The sequence below is a fragment of the Stenella coeruleoalba genome (genome assembly GCF_951394435.1).
Source record: "Stenella coeruleoalba genome assembly, chromosome: 12".
Classification (NCBI taxonomy): domain Eukaryota; kingdom Metazoa; phylum Chordata; class Mammalia; order Artiodactyla; family Delphinidae; genus Stenella; species Stenella coeruleoalba.
In genome coordinates, this window is record NC_137158.1 from 30051274 (window position 1) to 30067407 (window position 16134).

The 16134-nt window shown below is 38.3% G+C and overlaps 1 protein-coding gene across 1 annotated transcript; it reads left to right on the forward strand.

The window, feature by feature from the left end:
* Positions 1–631: 631 nt before the first annotated feature.
* On the forward strand, positions 632–14252 carry FHL5 (four and a half LIM domains 5; the record flags this gene model as incomplete). Its single annotated transcript, XM_079938625.1, has 5 exons — positions 632–787; positions 1651–1825; positions 3836–4005; positions 8454–8640; positions 13256–14252. The coding sequence occupies 5 exons, from the start codon at positions 632–634 to the stop codon at positions 13417–13419; spliced, it is 852 nt and encodes a 283-aa protein (XP_079794751.1). The 3' UTR covers positions 13420–14252.
* Between the last annotated feature and the right edge of the window lie 1882 nt (positions 14253–16134).

Below are 16134 nucleotides of genomic sequence, written 5' to 3' on the forward strand. Positions count from 1 at the left end.
GGGAGGTTGAAGCCACAGGTAAGGAGGACATCCCAAGGGAGAGTCTATGGTACAGGAAGACCTTAGGACTAATGTGCAGAACCCTCACTAGGTACCCGACAACGAATTGGGAAATAAAAGGATGGCAGGGAAAATGACAATGTACTTGATCAGTAATTTCTATTTCAGTTAGAGCAAAAGAAAGACTCTTGTTATCCCCATGGAACTCCACCTCCAGCACTCTCCAACAAGACAGTAAGTGATGACAGTTAGTGAAAGCTCCATCAACAGTTCATATTTATACCCTTGAGGTGAAACCATCCTATTTCAACACATATTACATTCTCATTGAATTCCACATTAGTGAATGAGGAATACAAGATGTTTTTTCCACACTCTGTCTGCTGGTTTAATGCATTTTGCTAGTAAAACACACAGGAACTGCCAAGATGGGAGAGTAGCCTCTTCTAAATCACTCCAAGTGTCACCATGACTACAGCATATTTCCTAAATTGGTGGGTGTTCATATAAGAAAATATAAATCTATTCAAGTGCTTGACTCATGTTGTATTGAGGCTTTATAATTTACCTTATCAAAAAATTTTGCCTTTATATACGTAAATTATTTTTTTATTCATAGGATTAAGCCAAAATGACAACTGCTCAATTTGACTGTCAACACTGCACGGCATCACTTCTTGGGAAGTATGTACTAGAGGATCACAATCCACACCGTGTTACTTGTTATGATCGTACCTCTGCTAACTATTGTGAGGAGTGCAAAGAACCAATCGAATCAGATTCCAAGGTAGGCCTTACCTCAGTTCCCAGAATTATTGCATAAGAACAGCAGACAAGTGCTTTGGAATGCCTGTTTTTCTTGAGTGTTGACTGTTAATACTCTAATGCTCTGCTACTAGATATAAGGATTTTCAAAGCTATCATCAATCAAGTTCCAGGCACTATGCTCAGCACTGTGACATGTAAGATACACTTTAATCCTTACAATGATCTTGGGAGATAGTTCGGGATGCTGAAGATTACAGAAGTTATTTGCCCAAAGTTACACAGCTGAAATGTTATTTCTAGAATGATAAGAGTATAAGTGAATAACTATACAAATAACTGGAGCCGTAAAGATTCAAAAACCTGTATCTTCTCACTTCACATTAGCCTCATCTTCATTAAACCACTGTGCGCTGATACGTCTCACACACACACCCATTCCTCCCAGAATGCACGTTATTATTTTTTTTTTTCTCCTTTTTTGGGGGGGAGCCGGGGAGGTCTTTGTTTTAGTTAACTAGTGTTGAGATTTTGTTCAGGTAAATCTCAAACAGCAATAGGATGTTACAACCTAAAAATAAAAATCATTCCATGAAAATCTTTTCTTATAGTTTATAAAAGGAAGGTAGAGGAAATTTGAAGAAACAGGAGAGTACACTTATTTTCCATCTGTCTTTTGTGACCAACCAAGGAAGCCCCAGGCTCTAGTTCTTAATTGCCCCAGAGAGTCTCCTCTCTATGGGTAACAGTATCAATAACAACATGCCCTCAAGCTACCAGCACCACCTACTGGCACCAGAGTCCCAGGAGTGTTTAGTATTGTTTTACAAAATGGCCTGTTTTGTCACAAACATACTTAATTAACTTTTACTTACTGTCTCAAAGGATCTTTGTTACAAAGGTCATCACTGGCATGAAGGATGCTTCAATTACGACAAATGCAATCAGTCTTTGGTGGAAAAGCCTTCTGCTGCCAAGGATGAGTGCCTGCCGTGCTCCAAGTACTATTCTAACGAGTGCTCCTCCCAGTGCTTCCAGTGTAAGAAGACCATCATGCCTGGTAAGATCACAAGGCACTTCTGGTCTATAACTGAACCTGCAATGCTTTGAATTAAACCCAAGCACAGTAAGAGTGTAGTACATTAGTCCCCCCTTATCCACGGTTTCACTTTCCATGGTTAAAACTGCCCAAGGCTAGGGCTTTCCTGGTGGCGCAGTGGTTGAGAGTCCGCCTGCCGATGCAGGGGACACGGATTCGTGCCCCGGTCCGGGAAGATCCCACATGCCGCTGAGCGGCTGGGCCCGTGAGCCATGGCCGCTGGGCCTGCGCGTCCGGAGGCTGTGCCCCGCAACGGGAGAGGCCACAACAGTGAGAGGCCCGCGTACCGCAAACAAACAAACAAAAATTACCCGAGGCCAAAAATATTAAGTCTGAAAATATTAAGTGTAAAATTCCACTAGTAAAAGTTTCTTAAGTTTTAAACTGTGTGCTCTTCTAAGTAGCGTGATGAAATAACCCTCCATCCTGCCCATGACGTGAATCATCTCTTTGTCCAGAGCATCCTGGCCAGTAGTCACTTAATAACCATCTCAGTTATCAGATCAGACTGTTGCTGTACTGCAGTGCTTGTGTTCAAGAAACCCTTATTTTAGTTAATAATGGCCTCAAAGTGCAAGAGTAGTGATGCTGGCCATTCAGGTATGCCAAAGAAAAGCCATAAAGTTCTTCCTTTAAATGAAAAGGAAGTTCTCAACTTAATAAGGAAAGAAATTGTATGCTGAGGTTGCTAAGATCTAATGTAAGAACAAATTTTCCATCCATGAAATTGTGAAGGAGGAAAAAGAAATTCGTGCTAGTTTTGCACCTCCAACTGCAAAAGTTACGGCCACAGAGCATGATAGGTGCTTGGTTAAGATGGAAAAGGCATTAAACTTGTACAATAAGATATTTTGAGAGAGAGACCACATTCACATAACTTTTATTACAGTATACTGTTATAACTGTTCTATTTTATTATGTTATTGTTAATCTCTTGCAATGCCTAATTTATAAATAAACTTTAACATAGCTCTGTATGTATGGGGAAAAAACATAGTATATATATATATATAGGGTTCGGTATTGTCTGCAGTGTCACACGTCCACTGGGGGTCGTGGGAGGTATCCCTCACAGATAAAGGGGGGACTATACTATACAAAACGCTGCTTTGCAGAAAGACATCTTTCTGCTATCTCTTTATCTCATTTAGTGTACTTTAGACATGAAAAGATTATTCTTTCTGTCTCCAATGGGCAAAGTACTGTCTTTTGTGTTTTTTCATAAACCTAATTCATAGAAACATTTTGAACCAGAAACTGAGCCATGGAATAAAGATAAAATCTATACCAATAAATTATACTAACACTGCACTAAACACCCTGTCCTAGGCAGAACCAATAGCATCAGAAAACATAATCCATCATAGGACAATGGGACCAATCATCATTTTGTAGCTCAACACAAACTGGTGTGAAGGTCAGTCATCTTTATTTTCTCTCAGGGAAAACAAGGATCCAAGTAAATTGTTACACCTTTAGGCAAGTACTAATTCTCTGTTTTGATCCTCTTCTCAATCCCTATGGACAGCAGCATACGAACAATTCTCTCTCATTTTCTTATTATAGGTTCAAAGATTTTCTAGGAGACGATAACTACACAACATCAATCTCAGGAGTTTGTGCCTTGGGCATTCCTAATATCCCTGTAATGCTTATTATGTCCCAGTTTATCTGAAGCATGTGCAGCCTTTCAGAGTCTACATTTATAGTACTTTCACATCTCAAAATTGTGAAACAGCACAAGAGTTTCCAGCGAAAGAGTGATGCACCATCATCGTAGGCTGAACTCTATTTATTGACCTCTTTTTTCAGATAAATGTTTTGGAAACCAGTAAACGCTATTTTTTCTATATGGACGATTGCTTTTTTCACCTTAACTTTAGTATATATTTTAAGTAATTTGACATATTACTGCTTAAAAGAACAATTATGCTTGATTTGTACTAACAGGTTCTTACTTTGGGGGTACAGGTTCCCGGAAAATGAAATTTAAGGGAAACTACTGGCATGAAACCTGCCTTGTGTGCGAGCATTGCCGACAGCCAATAGGAGCTAAACCTTTGATTTCCACAGAGAGTGGCAATTATTGTGTGCCGTGTTTTGAGATGGAGTTTGCTCACTACTGCAGCTTTTTTAAGGAGGTAAATATCTAAAGAGGATGAAGCTTGTGAAACCTTCCAAACCATCGCTTTGCAGCGGCATTATATGTTTGCAATGAACTGATACTATCATGTTATATCCATCTTTGCACATTCATGTTAATTTTGAATTCCAACATGTTCGAAAGCACTACCTGTCACAGTGAGGAGGCCCATCTATTTTTATCACCATAAAATTCCACCCAGAACATGAATTTAATGTTCCAAAGGCTTAAGTGATTTGATATTCCAGTTCCATTCACAGCTGTTCAGGCAAGATTTCACATGTTCTGGTAGAGGGCCCACGTCTCTCTTTGAATACAAAATATTTCTTAGAAAATTTTTGATCCATTTAATTTCAGAGAGATATGGATTTGTCTCACAGAGTGACTAAGGGAACCAATTTAAACAGGATATTTCACTCCTCACATCATGTCCAAGCAATATAAATGTCTTCTAAGCTTGAAGCTTTTATACTTCTAAAGAGTAGATAAAAAACAGAACTACCATATGACCCAGCAATCCCACTACCAGGCATATACCTTGAGAAAACCATAATTCAAAAAGAGACATGCACCACAATATTCACTGCAGCACTATTTACAATAGCCAGGACGTGGAAGCAACCTAAGTGTCTATTGACAGATGAATGGATAAAGAAGATGTGGCACATATATACAATGGAATATTACTCAGCCATAAAAAGAAACGAAACTGAGTTATTTGTAGAGAGGTGGATGGACCTAGAGTCAGTCATACAGAGTGAAGTAAGTCAGAAAAAGAAAAACGAATACTGTATGCTAACACATATATATGGAATCTAAAAAAAAAATGGTTCTGATGAACCTAGGGGCAGGACAGGAATAAAAACGCAGACATAGAGAATGGACCTGAGGACACAGGGAGGGGGAAGGGTAAGCTGGGACAAAGAGATAGAGTGGCATGGACATATACACACTACCAAATGTAAAACAGATAGCTAGTGGGAAGCAGCCGCATAGCACAGGAGATCAGCTTGGTGCTTTTTGACCACCTAGAGGGGTGGGATAGGGAGGGTGGGAGGGAGGCTCAAGAGGGAGGGGATATGGGGATGTATGTATATGTATAGCTGATTCACTTTGTTATACAGCAGAAACTAACACACCATTGTAAAGCAATTATACCCAATAAAGATGTTAGAAAAAAAAAAAGGAGTGGATAGATAAGAGAGTGACACTCAAGAGACTGACAAGATCTTTAGGGAAATTCATTAGACAGAAAGACAGAAAGATGACTTAAGAACTGCAAGTGGTTTCCTTCACCTCCAGCTCCAGAGCTCCATGCAGGGCCTTTCAACTTGGACACCCATTCAAAACATATTTTCCAATAGGAAAAAAAGTCATTTTTTTCCAAGTAAACATGGTCCAATTCTTTTTGTATCCTCTAAGCTTTTACATGAAAGTCACTCATCTCTATCACCTTGATAAAGTCTGTCTGTATTCCATAAATATATATCGATGTTCTCAAAGAAATTCTTGACCTGTGAGGCATCATAAGTTTCAAATAACCCTATAACTTGTGATGAGAAAGCTTGAATCATGAAAACATATTGGATAAGTCCAGTGGCTTCTAAACATTTTTGATCTACAGGCTACTCTGGCAGGTCTCTTAAGACCATTTGCATACTTGCATCTGAATTGTCATTGCCACTTTCTACAAATGCATGTACAAACATACACACACTCAACGATTTTCCATATATACTTAAAATACTGGTACTGCATTTGAAGAGGCATCAATCAACCCCTATGTTATAATTATTAAATTACACTGTCATGATGGCTGAAAATTACAGTTGAAAGTAACATGCTACAAAACCATCTTACACCCGAAGACTTCCAACAACTTAGAAAATGACTTTACAAGAAACAGTCAGACCCTATGACTCTGTGACAGATGAAGCTCCGAAAAATTATCAGTCAATGACATGCATTTAGAAAGGGATGCTGGAAATAAAATAGATTTATCTCACTGTTTTGCAGGACAACTAAGTTGGCCATTTTTAGGCTACGTTTCTTAAGGACTTACACTAAAATATTAGTGACACTCGTGAGACTCATCTTAAAATCATTTGTTGGGCACACAGTATAAAGTTTCTTTCAATGCCATAAAGAGTCAAAAGAACTTCTCTAGTACATCATCAGAGCTGAGCACTATCTGGGGCCAAAGCCCTGGCGTTTCCCAGGTTAGAGGAGCCTGCCCTATAGTTAGGACATGATTTGAAGTCACCGAAAAATTTATGAAATGTTTCTATTGGGTAGTAGACAGATCTCAACATGCCAGATTATTTTCTATTTAATTTTTTAAAACCACAAGTCCTTTAAGTAAAGCTGGATATAAATGTTTCGGATCAAGATGATCCAAGCTGAAGAAAAACAATTTGTTTCAACCCAAGCCAAAGATCAAAAATAAAACAAAAGAAAATAAGTAAAAACTACTTGACCATCAGGCCCATAGAACTTTTTTCATACATTTTAGTTTCACAAAATAAAATCTATTTTCTACCAAAAAGCAAGTAACCTCAAACCGTAGTACTCTGAATTCAAACTCCTCAAGTTTCACACACAGTATTCTGTCATTCATCAGCTTTCATCCACTGGGTGCAAAATCATTATTGCCTCCACTTTGCCAGAGAAGAAACTTGCTCTAAATCCTGGGATCAATCAGTAGCGAAAACCACGCTTGGATATTAGACTTCATCTTAGCCCGTCTGCCTCTTCAAAAGAATATAATCACAAGCAAACAATTCTTAATGTTCCAGAGTTTCTTCTCCCTAATGAAACAATCTTTGGAGGGTACATCAAGTTTTATTTTGCTGTGAATACAGTTTTCAAGTTTTGAATCTTTTAAGCATTGCCTGCTAATCATTTGACCAAACGAATCAAAGGAATCTGGAACTCTGCTGTGCCTTCTGTAAGGCCTTTGAAGTCAGTAGGGGGGGCATTTTAAATTGCTTTAGCTCACACACACCATTATGTTTCCTATTTACTTATTTAGAATAGTATACTTTTTCTCCTTTGTGAAAAATAACTTTCTATCAAGTGTCTTTAATTTTTAAGACAGTCATTGTAAGATTTTAAAATATTTTTAGAATCATCTTTCCAAAAGCCTATAGGATAGACAAGTATCCTATAGGATGGCTATAGGATACTTAAATGTCACAATAGGATGGCTCAGAATAGACTACTTTTTCTATATCTACTTAATTTGTATACAAAGATTACAGGCGGCATCTCAGATATCACATTGCTTCAGTCATTATAAGACATTTCCATGAGCATATACCAGGTTCCCTGGACAACCCAGGACCTCAAGAGCCGTGGATTTGAAAGATGCTATGACTTAAAAATTGCTACACAAGAAAAGTTGTCTAATATTTTTCCATTGATTTTTAAATAAAGATATCTCAGCCTTTAAAAAAGTAAAATCCAGATTAAACTGGTTTAGAAAATAAATCTTATGGAGGAATAACAAGCATCTCTGCAAAACCCTAGCATATCACACATTAAGGTTCAATGTACAACCAGCACTTATGACTTTGAGCCCTAATGCTGAGAACTCACACAGTTGCCCAGAGCACCCCTATCTGCGCTAGATACAATACTGGAGTTGCTTTCCAAACATTTTTTCCCTTAGTGTTTGTTCATTCATTCAACAAAGACTTGTCAACTGCTTATCAGTGCAAAGTAATCTAATCTCAGTACTGTGTTCATGGTTAAGCACATGGGCTGCAGAATAAGGCTGTGCAGGTTTGAATGCTAGCTCTGTGTGACCCTAGCAAGTGGTTTAACTACTCCAACTCTTAGTAGTTGCTCATCTCTAAAGGGAGAAAGATAATAGTCCCTACTGTGTCAGGATGTCAAGAATGTTAAGAAGAAGTTAAGAACAGGGTTGAAGACTGAAAAAACACCTCAGAAATATTATTCATTATTAGCAGATTATGGTGTTGATCAATTCCTTTCAGGATTACTACTGCTGGAATAAAGCATTCAGGAAGAAAAATAGCTTTTTTTTTTTTTTCTTAGGATCTTTAAAAGTTATACATGGACATAAGAACATAGCATATAAAATATCTTAGCTCTAAAAACAGATCTTTGAAAAACAACAAGAAAGAGAAAGATGAGCAAAGGAATCAAGGGCCTATTTCTTTTTCATCTTCCTGAGTTCATTATGGTCCTGCTTCCTTTCTGTTCCATTGTAGGAGAAAAATTAGGACATTTATCACCAGTCCTATTTAATCCCTGTAGCCTTCTGTTTCTCATATAGATTCAAAAAAATCACAGGGAAAAGACATCCTGACACAATGTGATAGAGTAGCCCAAAGTACCACTTGTGGGCACAGAAGAGAATCACAAAAGGTCTGAATTGTAATAACTTCCACAGTCATTGCCTTTTTTGTGATCATTTGCCAGGCGATTACTTCAGGTGGGATAATGTTTTGTGACCAGCCATGGCATAAAGAGTGTTTTCTGTGCAGTGGCTGTAGGAAAGAGCTCTGTGAAGAAGACTTTATGTCCAGAGATGATTATGCATTCTGCTTGGACTGCTACAATCATCTTTATGCCAAAAAGTGTGCCACCTGCACCAAGCCTATTATTGGTGAGTTATTCAGTTTAATACGGTCCTACCATGAGACAGTTATGGCTCTGTAAATGCTATGTAGTTAATTCAGGAAATGCAATTTAAAAAAGATGATCTTTCCTTTATGTTTCCTTTTGAAATAAACATGGGTACCTATATATAAATATAAATATTACGCACAACCCTCAAGGCAAGTATAGAGTGTAATTAAGGTAGCTATGCTCTGTAGAGGGTAATTAATACTAAACCTCATGGTACTGACTCTACATAAAGTAATAATTCAGGGAAGAAGGAGGATAAGATGAGCGGAGAAGACCTTCACAAGGAGGCCTGAACTGAAGCAGAACTTTAAGGAGTTGAGTGGGGGAAGGGATACTTATAAAACAAAATGCTGCTGAATTCCAAACAAGGGTAACAGGGCCTTAAAACAGAAAAAGTTTTAATTAAATGCAAGTACTGCACAAAAATCTGAAGCTATAATAATTAGGATAGCATAGGTCAGGAATTAATTAAACCTCAATTTAAGATGCTTCTAACAAATGTATTATTCTCTTTGCTTTCTATTCACTTACAATAAGTTTTTTGGGGGTTTTTTTGTTTGTTTTGTTTTTGCGGTACGCGGGCCTCTCACTGTTGTGGCCTCTCCCATAGCGGAGCACAGGCTCCGGACGCGCAGGCTCAGCGGCCATGGCTCACGGGCCCAGCTGCTCCACGGCATGTGGGATCTTCCCGGACCGGGGCACGAACCCGTGTCCCCTGCATCGGCAGGTGGACTCTCAACCACTGCGCCACCAGAGAAGCCCTACAATAAGTTTTAATTGTGAATAGATGAGATTAAAAAAAAAAACAAGATAGCATTCCGTTGAAGAAACAAAATATACATGACATGATTTGAAAATAACATAAATGGTAAATTGATCTGTGTTAAATGGATTTTCAAGGTAAAAAGAGCATTATATTTTCCTTAGAGACATTTCTAAAACGCTAATCCTGTAGTAAAGGAACTGAAGAGCTCATCACCTGAGAAATCCAACAGCTATCCTTTTAGGCACTGTATGGTCACCAAATAACACGGCAGAACTATACTTCTGTTCTCCATTCCTACTACTCTTTGGTCATATTTCACTTTTAGCTCAGTCTATATAACACAGAATTAAAGATTATTTTATCCTTTTCCTCCTCCTCTACCTTCAAAGATATCACAAAGTAAAACTGAATATTTATTCAGCTTCAAATAAAGAGTTTTGCTGCAAACCCAGCTTGACAGGCTTTCACTTACTTGCAAGGGAGGGAGTTTCCTGGATGAACAGAACATAGTTCTGTCTGTCCGTACAAGGAAGGCACCATGTTTTTCAGAATCTCACACTGGCCTATGGGCTATATCTGGCCAGCAAGCATGGTTTGTTTGGCCTGCACTTGTTTGTAAACAACTAATGTAAAATCCATCTCTGTAGCCTAAAAGTAAACAAAGAGCCTGCCCAGGGTGAGCAGACTACCCTCACATTCCCGCCGGGTCACGGTCATATGGAGCTGAGTGGCTGGCCCGTTATGTAGGGCATGGCCCCTTTGCTGCTTCCACTTTGTCTCTATCACTCGGCTCTGTCACCTCTCCAGCCCTTTCAAGGGCTTACGTTGGCAATCCCAGACTATAGGGCTCCAAATCTTGGGCTCTTAACCACTCTGCTCTCCTGCTTCTATACATCTGGCGACTCCTAAAGCCAAGAGAATAAGCCACCATCTCTACTGGTTTTAGTTAGAAATGGGACTTCCATAAATGCAACAGTAACTGGAGCAGCAAAATCTTAGTAGAATCTGCAATCACTGCCCAATGGATTTAGTCAATTTATTCTACAACACTTTTCTTGAATTGGCCAGAAAAAAAAATGGGGGCCGGGGCGGGGGGTGTTCCGTGAAGAAATGAGAAAATTAAACAACTCAAAATGGTTTGAAAATTTTCTGGGGACCCAAATGGCTAATACTGATCTGAAAGTGCCTACACAAGCCCTGAACTTGATGAGTTTCATTTCTGACCCATCACAGATTCATGTGATTTTTCTGATGGGTTGTTACAGGTCAATCACTGAGCACAGCGTTTTTTTGTTTTTTTGTTTTTTTTTTTTTTTTTTAGGTCAGACAGAAAAACCATATTGTTCCACATGAAGCATAGGGATGATCAGGAACCAATGATTTGTCCCCAAAGTAATCCACATGCAGGATATGCATTTAATTTAGGACAGTCTTTTGGTCATTATCTTAACCTTCTTTTAGCTCTGTGATTGAGAGACACCAGAAACTAAATGCCTGCAAAAACTTCCAACTCACTTTAATATGTTTTGATCTGATTCTTAAATGTATATAGGCCCTGTAGTAGTGCTTCTTTAAAATTGAACTATTTGAACTAATGTACCATAGGGAACTATACTACCATATATTTATCTTCTGAAAGTTGTACATTCATGCAAACAATATGTCATCCTAAGAAACTATGTTAGAATGTTTTCAAAACACTATTTTAAAGTAACTAAATCTATAAGGAACAAACTCAAGACGTAATTACAATTTTTTCTCCTCCTCTAAGATAGGATTTACCTTGCAAACTTTCTGGGATAAACGAAGCAGCTTGATCTAGTAGGAAGAGCTCTGATCTAGGGAGTAAAAGACCTTGGTCTTGCCTCTGCCCCTGACTACTGTGTGACCCGTGGGTACAAAACTCACCTCCAAGGTCCTCATCTGCCTTATTTGCAAAATGAGGAATTGAACAAGATCACATCTTTGCTTTCTTCTATTTCTGTTTATTTTTAGTAAAGTGAGTTTCAAATGTTGATTTCTTCAGAAAGGGATGCTAAGGTTCCTGGTTATGTTCTTTAAAAAAGAAAATTCAGACAATTTGGTGAAGTTAGGAGCATAGGCTCTGAAACCAGATGGCCTAGGATTGAATCCCAGATCTGCCACTTAGCATCTGGGTGATTTGGCCAAGAGTCTGAACCTCTCTGTCCAACAATTTCTGTCTGCAAAGTTGGGTTGATGGTAATACCTACCCCATGAAGGTGAGGTGAGAGCTATATGAAGTAAAGGGCTTAGAACAGTGACTGGCTCATCTTCAAGTTCTCAACAAATGCTAGCTCTTATTCTACAGAATTTTCAGGAATGAATGAAGCCAAATAAAACAGGTGTCAGAGACCTGTTGTTGACTTTCTTACTGCAAATGACCCTTGTGACCTGAGGGAGTAAACATATCCAAAATCAAAAAACTTTACAATCAGCTCACATATTGAGTCAGGACTTTCTTATATTCCTGCTACCAGATGCTTCTTTTTTATTCTTTGTAAAATTCTAGAAAGAATTATTTTTACATTTGCCACCTGTACAAGGCCTAATAATAAAATCAAGAAAACCTCATGTGCATCAAAATGCTGGATGTATAATAATTAGTTTTACGAAGAGATGATTTATGTATATACAGAACATTATTCCTGCAGTCAGCTTATTAATGTTCTGAATATTAAGGGAATTAATTGGTACATTATTTACTCTTATTAGAAAGTAGTGATGACAGCATTATAAATAAGCTATAAATTTAATCAAGAAAAGTACAAGAATTTGATGTAAATTTATCCCTGAACTAGTAAATTTATGTGAAGACATCAAAAAACGTTTCCAGGATGAAAACAAAAGTTCATTATCATTGGCAAATAAAGACTCAAGCCTAGGGCATCCCAACCCCTTCCCAAACCTTAGACCTTTTCTCCTTTTCTACGACTCCTCAAAATCAGTTCCTTGAACCGTATGCTGGATTCATATTTGGGATATAGAGATGAGTCTCACTGAAAACTCAAATTCTCACACCTTTCTTAGGAACCCTATGGCTCAAGTGAGGCCCAAGTTGAAGTGACAGAGGCTGACAAAGCACCTATTAGAAACCCATCAATGGGGAGCATGGCCTCATTGGCCAGAGGGATCAGATTCACAGATCTTTGCTGCAAGCCTGTGTTGAAGTCACCTCTGGGCAAGGTAATGAGGTCATCACAACAGGCTAGCTACAGGATAGATGGAATTCTCTATTTAGGGCTTTTGAGAATTGTGTTCCACACCACAATACGACCATGGGACTTTATCCTGAATAAAATGAAACATGAAAAAAGAGGGAAGAGAAGAGAACTAAAAGTCATTAAAATATCAAATAACAGGCTGGGAAGTATACATTTATTTTATCTTAACTTTGCTTCTACGTAAACAGGGTCACAAAGAAGGAAAAAAAATATTCATACTTAGATATGTCTGACTTCAAAACCTATACCCTCTTCTCACGGCACCACCCTGTATTTCCTTATGTCTTAGGCAATCCTTAACTGTCTCCAAAAATATGTGCTTTGTATACCCAGATTCTACCTACTTATGTCGATTATGGAAAAATTTGACTGAGAATCTGGCTGGGTCTCATAGAAAGAACTTGTCCATGGGTGACTCTCCCAAATAGACACAGGTCACTGAGGGCAGCCTCCTTTCTTAGGTTACTTGCCTCTACGTGGCCTTGCTCACTGCTGTATCTCCAGTTCCCAGAAGAGTCCCTGAGAGAACGCTCAATCTATTTGTTGAAAGAATAGATTACTCTTTTTCTCCAATTGCTTTACAGGTCTCAGAGACACCAAGTTTATCTGCTTTCAAGACCGCCAGTGGCACAGCGAATGCTTTAACTGTGGGAAGTGCTCAGTCTCCTTGGTGGGGAAAGGCTTCCTGACTCACAACAAGGAAATCTTCTGCCACCAATGTGGCTCTGGGGTGGACACTGACATGTAGAAGGAGACAGTCCTTCCGCACCTGAAATCCACCTTGCTTTTGTTCTCACTAAATCCAGAACTCGATCGATGTTGTATTTCTGACTTAATTTTTAGAAAAAAATCATGTAGAGTTTACAGTGGAAGAGTTTTTGCACACAGTCTGATTGAACCATGTTATAAGAGCTCAAAAAGAAAAAAACAACACAGACTAACAGAAATGAATATATACTAAGTCACAAAGGCACATTTCCTTGCAAAATACTGCACTCTGCTGTTAGAAATACAGGAAAATATTTCTTTATTGTAATCAAGTGTATGGTCTATACCTAGAAGTCATGGATGTTATTACTGAAAACTGATGTTTTTCAAACCTGCAGAGTAAAAAGGAAAATAAGAGATCAAATTGAAGGGCATACGTGAGACTAATGTTTGCATTCCTAACTAGCTAGTTACATGTAACATGATTGGCTGTGAATGGTAGAAGAACAGAAATGATCAGGAGGAAGTGATTACTAATCATCACATTTAAGTATTTTGTCATTTTATCATTCTTTTATTGTTCACAAGTACTGACTTCAGAGTCGAAAAACAAAGCTACGATTTGCCCTCATCCATCCTGCTTCCACAGCTGGTTGGTTACCATATTTAATCAATGGAATCTGAGAATTCTGGACACTATGCCTCTCATTCTCTGCATAGATATAAAAGGGTCCTTTCTCCCTAAGGATAGTCAAAGCATAGGTTCCAACACATTTTGCATTAAACGCATTTCAAAGCCCACAAAGATTTTTGTCTAAATACTTAGAGATTCCATGAAAGAAAAGTCTGTTCTTTCAAAAGAGCTAACCAAGATAATCAGTCCCCAAAGGCAAACCTTTAAAGTAAATAGATCATTAAATCATCACTTCTGGAAATGAGTTTTAGGGAAGGGATTGAGTGTTAGAACCTGACTTTCACCCAGATATCTAAAGGCATAACAGAATGCATAATTAGCTCTGAGCGTCATGCATTTTGCCTTCCAAAATTACATAGTTGACTAATGGGAAGACATAAAAGTGGGCTTTCAAGAAACCTAGTAATAATAAGAACTGAAAAAGAATAATTCACGGCTGATAATTCAGGACCTGCAAAGCAGCACAACAGAGCGATAAGGTCTACAGATGAGCCCTCCCCACTGTTCCTCCATGCCCATGCAACTCACCTCACCCACACCAATGGTGTTCTAGAGCTTCAGGCTCTTGCATGGCTGTGAGGGGCACTCTCAACCCTCGGTAGCCAATCTACAAAGAAGCCAGTGTTTATTGGTCACAGCCTTAGTGAAAAGCCTATCACCATGTGTTTAACTTTATACCAGACATCTACTGATGATGACCCTACCTAGCTGCCCCCGGACAAAATTTTCCACATTATGTGGGATAAATGGAAATCAACCTCTGCTCTCCATGCTCAGTTACCACGCTTTGTTATAGTGTCACTTAGGTGAAGCAGAGAGAGGTCATGAGAAGAAACGCACATTGACATAACATTTTTAAAAGTGTCTACTCTCAGATTACTGCATAGCATTAAAGGTTCTGATTGAAGTCTAATTATATGCTGTGGCTGATTACAATTATATCACAAGAGATTTAATTAAAATTGTTATGGAAACACATTTTTTGAAACAGTTTAAAATGCAAGGATATTTGGAGATTAGCAATTTAGAGATACTAATAAAAGGTCAGGATTCATAGGCGATTTGAAAGATATAATTGCCCTTTTTTTGGTATTAACAATGCCAAGATATTTTCTCTTATTCACATTGTTAAATGTAGGCAAAAATATCAATATTTTTCCTGCATTGTTTGAAATTACACATGTGACACTGAATATGCCAATTGTTTTATGATCTAGAATATAACAGTGTATCATATATATAGAGAACCAAGCCATTTTGAATCTGTGTAGATATACAACATGTAATACTGTCTCAGTTAGTCAATTATAAACAAACATACAAAATGTAATGGTTTTTCTAAACAATTGGTATTGTCTAGGCATTTTGCTGTGTGGGATGGGGGGTGGGTGTGAGTATGCACGTGATCAGGCTTATGTTCAATCTTTACAATTAAAAAATTCACAGAACCATTTCCAAGACAGAGATTTTGTGATCCTTTGATAAGTGTAGTTAAGTATATATACTTTCACATGACTAAGCTACCTTCTAAATAGAGAATTATTTCTATTTTTAGAAGATATTTATTCCCTATTTAGAAGGTAGCTTAGTCATCAAACATGCATTAAACATTTACTGTGCACAGTTAGAGCTCAAGCTACTGTGATTCTGGGTTGGTGGGAGGGTAGATCAGGGTACGGAAGCAAGGGAGAGCCAGATGCAGAGAGCTTATGAAAAGTGCCACTGTAGACATAACACACATATACACAACAACTGAGAAGGAAGACACCCTTAGACTGACACACAAAGATAAAAGTAAAAACCATACACAATATACTAGAGTTGATTTAGCTCAGTAAAGAGAAAACCTCTCTAAGTGACCTATCCAAAGATGGAATGGGCTGTCTCAGGAAGCAGCAAGTTTCCAGTGATTCAAGGCGTGACATCTGCACAGGTAGGGAAGCAGTTAGAAGCAAATTCTGTGTGCTAAGAGCAGCCAGATGGCTTGGAAGTAGCAGAACAACTGTGCCAAAGAGCGAGAAGAAATGGGATTGCTAAACGAAAAAGGGTCAGATGAAGGGA